Raw genomic sequence first — 8,199 nt, 5'->3', positions numbered from 1 at the left:
TCCATTGGCCGGCGCCGAGGAAGCGTTTCTCTGTGGGTCGATTGGCTCTGCGGGGACGATTGACGGCTGGACGGACCGGTCGGTCGGCGAGCCCGGTGGCGGGTCGGGAGCCGCGCGACGCGGGCACAGCGGGCGGGAATCGAGAGCGAGGCGGATGGAGCGCGGCGCGGTACGGCGGCTGGCGGTACGGCTGGGGATCGGCGAGCCGCGCGTCGTCAGGTAGCGCGGTGCGGGGCTCGAGAGCATCGGCAGGGGTGGCGGGAGGAGCGTGCCCTGCGTGCACCGGGCCCTGCACGCAGGCCGGTCACCTACGGACGAGGCTCCGCCGCCACCTCCGCGTCACCGCGGTGTTTTGCAGGAAAGCCGAGGAGTACCTGCGGCTGTCCCAGGTGAAGTGCGCGGGGCTGATGGCGCACGTGACCGCGAGCGGCCTGGCCGTGATGTGCCTGGAGCTGGCGGCCCGCTGCGCCAAGCACCCCGCCGGCAAGGTGAGCCGGCCCCAAACCTCCCGCGCCCCGCACGGATCTCCGCCGTAGCGCCGTCGGAAGCGGCGCGTAGTTTCTCCGCCGTCTCTGGGTACGGAGCCGGCGAGGAGCCTCGGCGATCCTCGTGTTCTTTCTTTATCTCGAACAGAGCTCCTTTGTTAAACTCTCCGGTTTGAACAAGACCGCGTACCAGAGCTCCGTGAGGGCTTTGGAGTGTTTGCTGGGGGTGAACGCCCGGCTGGGGATGCGCGAGCTGGCGGTGCAGTTGTGCTGCACGGAGGCACTGAGCGCGGCCTCGGAAATCCTGCAGAGGTGAGCGGCTGTACGGCTCCGTGCCCGCAAGGGTGAGGAGCCGGCTGGGGAGGAGGGCGGGCAGCTGCTTCTGAAAGCCCACGAGGTGAGTTCTTAGCACTGACAGCACGTTACCTATTTAAAACACATTAGAAAGACTGAGCCTCTGGAGCACAGTAAGTCGCTGCCCAAGTTCCAGTTTTTCAGCTCAGAGCAGTTTGAAAAAGACAGGACTTTGTGTCTTTGCCTGCAGCACTGTAATTAGCTGCTGCTCATGGCACAGTTCAGAAGAAACGGGCAGGAGAAACAACCATTGTGGAGAAGCAGGTCTCTTACAGTGCACATTACCTGTCAGAACATGAGGTACAGCACTTCAGTGGGGATCCAAAAGATTTTACTAAAACCTGGCTGTAAGATCTACTTTAGCAAGAGCAGTCGGGGAGAAGCTCTGCAGTGCTGTTCTGCTGCTGAGCACGTTTAAGTGTTGGTGGGGTTTCCGAGGATTCTGGTGGGAAACAAAGGCTGTGAACGCTGTGGTACTTAAACAGCCTGGTAAAGGTGAACAATAAAAAGTTAAATTCTTCACATTGCTGAATATCCAGTATGTCATCCACTATATATTGTACAGGTGAAGGTTTAAATATAGATCAAAAAATCCATAGTTCTACCCTTTGTAATAGGACAGATCTAAAGATCTCTTCATGTAATTTTAAAGATAAAAGCAAGCGTAAATGGGTAGCACAAATGAAATTATACTGACATACCTCGATTCAGATCTCTACCTTAAAATGCCTTTAAATCAAAAAGAGGAAGTGATTCCCATTCCCTTCTATTCCCCAGTCTGTTTATCTCCTCTAAAGCAGTAGCAGCTTTTTGTGCTTGACTAGGTTTCAAAGGACTGAGATATCCAATATTTAACTGCTGAGTACCATGTGACAAATTAATTTCAAAAGTTTCATTTGAAGCAAATGCATTATACAGCTATCACTCTGTTATTCTTTAGGTATGAATCCAGCCTCCCTGAAGCACAGCAAATGGAACTTGATTTCTCAAAACCACTATTTATAGCAGCTGCACTATTCACTGCGTGCAGGTGAGTACAGTGTAAGGGGTTCTTTCATAGGCTTAGATACCTGGTGAGACATTCAGCAGAAATAGTGCATGCAGTGTAAGCAACTGGTTGATTCAGCATGGCTAAAGGCTCTTTACTACTGCATTCTGCATCTCTACTCCTGGAACTGGAGACATCTCTAGCACAAGAACCCTTTTACAAGGAAATCTCCAGCCTACACTGCATTTGCTTTCAGGGGGGAACAGAAGTTACATCAGACGTACAGAAGAGGATCTTGAATTACTTGTCCTAGAAGAAATGAAATCTGCCTTTCCTGGTGTGTGATTGATGAAGCAGATAATTCCATTTGGATGTGTTATCCCTGACAGTAGCTGAAGAAGTCCACCAAGCCAATATAACAGTAGTAATATTTTCAGATTTAACCAGAACTTTCTTCTCTTGTCAGTGTAGATTGGTGTTGGACATAAAGCAAGAAGTTCTGCATGTCTCTTGGTGAGATATTGCTCAAGATGAAAGAATGGCTGCTGCCAGCTTACCTATGAGCACCTGTACCATCCCATCCTCAGGCTCTAACATTTGGGGGATGGATTTGTCTCAGCTTTAGACCAGCATCATCTCAGGAGATGGCTGACAGGAGAGCCTGACACATTTAACAATTGGGAAGAATTTGCTTGCGCGTACATGTTTTCCCTCTCAATATTGTGCCTTTTAACAGTCAACAATTCAGGTGTTGTGTAGTTTCATAGCTCTTGACAGATGTTTTGACTGCAGTCCCATTCAGTTCTTCACAAGAGTAGTTGCCTTGCTTCCCTTGAAACCTATGAAGTACCTTTTCCTCATAGAATTTCCTCTCATAATTTGAGCTAACTGTGGGCTTCACTTCCAGATCCATCTTGACTCTTCCTTCCCAAAGGCAGCGTTGATAGAGTAATAAATATCATCTCAGCTGGATGATACTTGCTGAGAGATAAATTAATTTTCTGTTACAGGTGTTTGAAGCTGAAAGTGGACAAATCTAGGATGCTGGCTATATCTGGAGTGAAAAAAGCAATATTTGATCGCCTGTGCAGTCAGATGGAGAAGATAAGCCGGCAATTCAACAGTATGTTTTTGACCTTATCTTTGTAATACAGCTTACCCAACGTCTAGGCTCACAGTGTCCCCATGCATTTCTGCTGGTTGATTTCACTTCAACTATTTTCTTTCAGCCAAACCTGCCCACCATTCCAGCGTTTCCCTCAGTCCTGTTCCCACTCACAGTCCTTGCTTCTGGGAAGGTCACAACAGTTTAGAACATGATAAGGCCCACGATATCTATCCTCTTCCTTAATGCTCACAGTTCTTTACATTTTCTGCTGCTGAAAGTTATCCCCTCTTTCTCCCATACCACTAAAGCATTTTGGATTCATCCTTGCCTGCTTTCTTCATCCTGTTTAATATAGCAACATAATATGGAAATTAGCATAAACCTTTTACTACCTCTGTTGCTTTAATTGACGCTCCTGTGTTTTCCTTTCCTTCACAGGGATTAACACACAGCTAAGCCTTGATCTCCTTGTAGTAATTCAACCATTACCTGACACCATGCCTCCACACACAGCAGGCAGACATAAGAGTCTTTCTCACCTGCTGCTCACCTGCTGAACTTCCAGCTCTACCCACTCTTTAGCATAGGGCAAAGATTGAAGTATATGTTCCTTTCCGTCCTTGTATCTTTGTTCCTTCCTGTTTATCTCCTCTTTCCCTCCCCAGATTTTTATTCTCACTCTCCCACTGACAGTATTCCTCCTCCACTTCATCTTCATATTTCACACTGCAGTGTTTTCTAGAGTGTGCTGCCTGAATTCAAACCAAAAGCTGCTCTTGCTAGGCATGGAGCTGCCAACAGAGAAATTATCCCACCACAAAAGCAGCTTCAAGGCAGACAGGAGTTCCTTTTTCAGGTTAGGTATAAATTGACAGCGTGCTGTGGGTATCTGTAAAACAAAGCAGTTGTGGAAATGGTACAGAAGGGAGAATGCTTTGTGAATAATCAAGAATGGCAGCAAGGTGTTTTTTGATATGAACAAAGCTGATCATTATGGTTACACATGCAGCAGCAGCACTAGGTAAAGCAGCCAGCCAATCCTCGCAAGCCTTGGAGGGTGCTAGCACCTTTGCATATACAGTTTGGCTGTCAGTCTTTAACAGAGAATCTTTATGACGAGGAAACACCACTTGCCTGCTAAGCTGTTTTCCAGCCAGGTCAATCAGTTAAGTCTATTCACTAACTGGCTGCACAAGAAGCTATGCTAACACAGCAGGCAACGTGGAAAGAAGAATACATCACAAAGGGAGGGCACTGGGGGAAGGCATCACTGCCGTGAACAATTGGATGTAGAATAACATCCCACATTACTCATCCCACATCATTCAGAAGTAAAGTAACTTAACTTTTTTGTTTGTTTGTTTTTTTTTTAGAAGATGATACTCCATTAGCTGCAGAGACATCTGAAACCCAGCAGACTGACCTGGAGCAATGTGAGAAAGAAAGTAAGTTGTGTTTAGCTGTGAACTAAGATTATCGGAGTAGTTTGGGGTTTTGTTGCTGCTTTGCAGTATTTTAGTTGTAGAATAAGCAATAAAAATTGGTTGACACCATTCTGCAATCTACTATAATAGAAGGACTAATTAAACGCAGCAAAAGGACAATGTTTATTATACTGAGTAGTTGTAGTAAAGTTAACTCTTACACTCAACCAGAAAAATGAAAAGGTGACTGCCTTGGGAGGGGGGCAGATGAGGAAACTAGAGAGTTGAGATAGTGCAGTAATGGTCTCTGTACATGAATAGGCTGATCTCTGTACACTGGCTGATTATTTCCAACAACACATTGCTGGTGCTGGCTCATCATGTACTTACCTTATTTTTTTTTTCAAACATAGGTTCTGAAGATTATGATGATGAGATTCCATGTAAACAACCAAAGACTGAAACAAAGCAAGACTATGAAGAATGGAAAAGGAGAATCCTGGAAAATGCTGCTAAGGCACAAGAGACAAATAGTGGTACTGTTTCTATAGTGCCACCTTGTAATATCACTACTGCTTGCTCATAATGTTTACAGTCCTTTTGTTCTTAACAATTCCTGTAGCATATAAGCGATGACTGGCTGGTATTCAGCTAATTTTATTTTTTGAGCTAGTTTTTAAAAGTTATTTTTAGTAAATGACAATTGAGGTGATTTTTGGAAGAAGCATGTTTAATTATTTGCCAGGCTGGTACTTGAGCAGATGTAGCGTTAGGTGGTAGGACTGCTTCATTTTTCCTGGTACAAGCAGCAGGTGACACTCCAATACGATGTTCAATGTGAATAAATTATAAGTCACATGTCCTTGTGCCTCTAGCTGGCAGTAGACAATGAAAAAGAGTGGGAGGAGACCAACTGTGCCTTGTTAAACAGCAAAAGCAACAGATGAATTAAAGACTGAGTAATTTTTAAAACTGTCAAACACTTATTCACTGAACTGACAATAGTTTTTATGCCTGTGTAGGACTGAAGTCTCTTGTGTATGTAATGGGGCCCAGCTGTTCCAAGAAGCAATAAAGATATCGGAAGGAAAAGCTTTGCGTTAAGACGTGCATTTTTATGCACATGCTTGTTGTATGTAAAACTTCTGGGGGGCAAAGTAAGACAGGAGGACCCATCTGTGGAAGGTATCCAGGGAACAAGGATTTCAAACCTAGTGAAGCTGGGACACAGACCTTTTTGTTGTATCTCAGGAGCATAAGCTTCAACTGAAGAGTGCCCTGACCCATAGGTCTTAGAGGCAACTTGTGTCATCCTATACTTTCATCCCACCTATTCAAAGTAGGACTTAAAGTAACTATTTGTGAAAGAAAAATCATAACCTTTAGCAGTCCGTGACTAGCGTTACTATAATAAAGTCAAGCCAATTCTGCTGCCCATTTCTTGTCTTCTGTCTGAGTTGTATGAACAAGTTAACTTTTATAAATCATCATTTAAAAAAAAAAAAAAAAAAACAGAAACTCCTTAGCTATTTGCATGAAGGGAAATAACTCCTGTCTGAGCACTTAGATTTGAAACAGCATTCCCATCTGAGCTTCTCAACAGTATTTTGATGGTCTGCCAAATACCTCACTGCTTAGCATGTTCCTTGCTTACCTGGGTGACACTGATTCCAGCTTCAGCTATTACCCTATGGGGCCACCTGTTTTTTTTTGTTTTTCCATACTCACTGTTCCAGTGTCTTGCAGACTGTGTGTGTTTTTAGCTTTCTGTAGACCATGCAGGACATTATGAAATATCCCATGAGACTGCAGAGATGGTTTTCACTGTATTGCAGAATTACGTGGCTACAGAAGCTGAAAAGATTTCTGTTAAGAACAATAGCAAGCCAGATGCATCCTCTCTTCGTAGATGGAGAGGAAATATAAGACAGCAGAGAACAGCTATATGTATTACCCCCTTACAAAAATAGAGGAAGTACTACACAGTAAGTGGTAAAATGAAGCTTACTAGCAAATTACCTTTCACTTCATCTTACAGTGTAATTGAAGCATAAAAAAGAAATAAATTCTAGTCACCTTTAAATAGTAAAAGCCAATTTCATACCTGATGAGAGTCCTGAAACATAACAGTAACTTTATTGTGGAATGGACTCCAAACAAATGCATGGCGTGCAGAGAAAAATCTTAGTTAATGAACCCCCACTAGGAGCTGTAACAAAACATCTGCTATTAATATCTAACATGTGGCAGAGGGGTGAGATCTTACATTCTGTAAGACCTAATCAAAGATGCTTTCTAATGTTTGTTTTTTGAACCAAAATGGAGGAATGGGCCTGTTCCTTTATAATGTATTTTATTAGTATTAGTTCAGAAATATACAGACCAAAGAATATATCCACTTCTAGCATGCAGAACCACTGTGGAAGGAAAATATGAACAAAAGTGGGCCTTCACAGAAGGTGATACATTGTAAAGATTCACTGGATTTTAATCATTTTTCACTGCTTTGATAGTAGAAAATCGGCACCAGTCCAGAATCCAGGGATTAGAATAAGTGGGAAGCACTAGAGTGGAAAGAAGATAACTAGGCTAGGGTAAGGCATTCATAAAATCTTCTTTATTAGCAACCAGCACTTTTGCTAATTTAAGGGATATGAAAATCTGTAAGGTTAATGGGAGCTTGGCAGCAGCTAGATGTCTTCACTGAAAAGCTAGTTTTAGGAAAACCAGAAAGTATCACTAATAAAGAGCCTGTTCAGCTTACACTGAGCTCTACAAAATCTAGAACAGGAATGAAAGAAACCACAGGTCTAATAAATAATGTTGCATTTTCAGCTGAGAAATTGTAAGTGGCTTCAATTCTTTAGACATCATGAAGAGTTAGTATTGTGAAGAAAAAGTCTTATGTTTGAGAGCAAGTTGGGAAAAAAAGGGTTTCAGTGTTCCAGCTGAGCCAAAAACAGTCTAGCAATACACCATTTCTCTGGAGCTAAACAGCATTAGAATGTGTTCTGCATATCAACTTTCCAGATAAAATGCATTAAAATCGTTGAAAAGGATTTAAAAAAATCTCAAAATAAGAACTACAATACTAAGGGCTGCAGTCACACCCAATGAAAAGCATTTACACATTTAAAATGTGAAATGAAGTGTCTGGAAGTCTTTCCAGTACATTATGAGCTATTTGCAGAGCGACCCAGCAGCCACTGCCTAGTTTCTATTTGTGGCAGTTTCACCCATCTATCTTCTCACTAAAGTAAAAGTTTGATCTTCCTGCTTAAGTAACAAACCTGAGGGAAAATATTGTGCTATTCTTGTGGCAGTCCACTAAAACTGATTGTGTATACAGCAGTTGTGAAGAAAGTCTTTAGAGATCCCATGCTTGGTGTGAGAAGACAGAAAACTGCTGGTCTTTTTGGTAAAAACGCCTTCAGGAAGAGGTCAGCCCCACTAAATTCTATTTTTTCATCACTATGTACAACTAAAAGCTTGTAAGAACAAAAAAAAGTATATTCTGTTTTCTTAAGTTATTTCAGTGCCTCTGCTTTCAGGTAACACTTTCTGTTTCTTGTCTGCTTTCAGAGACATTTCCGGTAACTAAGCACTGACACACAATATATGAGAAAGACAGATGCAAGACTTGACATTATATATGGGATAGAAATTACTGAAGATACTGAGTTGTTCTCCTATGGTTTCACATCCATCTTCAAGCATGGTAGTTGCTTCATACAACATTATGCAAGCTTGACAGACATACTCTGAAATCTCTTCAGTCTGTTAGCAGCAGCCACCACATAAAAATGTTTCTGTGAACAAAACAGAGTGGTCTGAGTGTGA

At 42.9% G+C, this 8,199-nt stretch overlaps 2 protein-coding genes across 7 annotated transcripts in view; one reads left to right on the top strand and one right to left on the bottom strand.

The window, feature by feature from the left end:
• Nucleotides 1-141: 141 nt before the first annotated feature.
• Nucleotides 142-8,166, top strand: ORC6 (origin recognition complex subunit 6). 2 transcript variants are annotated; one of them, XM_042821381.1, is made up of 8 exons: nucleotides 142-219; nucleotides 359-488; nucleotides 634-797; nucleotides 1,780-1,869; nucleotides 2,838-2,950; nucleotides 4,309-4,380; nucleotides 4,773-4,895; nucleotides 7,942-8,166. In XM_042821381.1, exons 1-8 carry the CDS (start codon nucleotides 155-157, stop codon nucleotides 7,965-7,967), a joined length of 783 nt encoding a protein of 260 aa, XP_042677315.1. In that variant the 5' UTR covers nucleotides 142-154; the 3' UTR covers nucleotides 7,968-8,166. The 2 variants fall into 2 exon arrangements, with proteins under 2 accessions (XP_042677315.1, XP_042677314.1); XM_042821380.1 differs by lacking the exon at nucleotides 7,942-8,166 and having other exon boundaries at nucleotides 4,773-5,796.
• Nucleotides 6,505-8,199, bottom strand: part of MYLK3 (myosin light chain kinase 3) — a 39,426-nt gene continuing 37,731 nt past the window's right edge. For 2 of the 5 annotated variants that reach the window (XM_042821374.1, XM_042821375.1), the window contains one exon: nucleotides 6,505-8,168. In XM_042821374.1, the coding sequence (XP_042677308.1) occupies nucleotides 8,097-8,168 (72 nt within the window). In that variant the 3' untranslated portion in view covers nucleotides 6,505-8,096. The remainder of the gene's footprint in view (nucleotides 8,169-8,199) is intronic. The other 3 variants (XM_042821377.1, XM_042821379.1, XM_042821376.1) reach the window with 2 other exon arrangements.

The sequence above is a fragment of the Centrocercus urophasianus genome, unplaced genomic scaffold (assembly GCF_019232065.1).
Source record: "Centrocercus urophasianus isolate 14NV4802_14NV808 unplaced genomic scaffold, USGS_Curo_1.0 seq_2, whole genome shotgun sequence".
Lineage (NCBI taxonomy): Eukaryota > Metazoa > Chordata > Aves > Galliformes > Phasianidae > Centrocercus > Centrocercus urophasianus.
The sequence above is the reverse complement of the archived record's forward strand: the minus strand, read 5'-3'. Positions and strand labels throughout refer to the sequence as shown.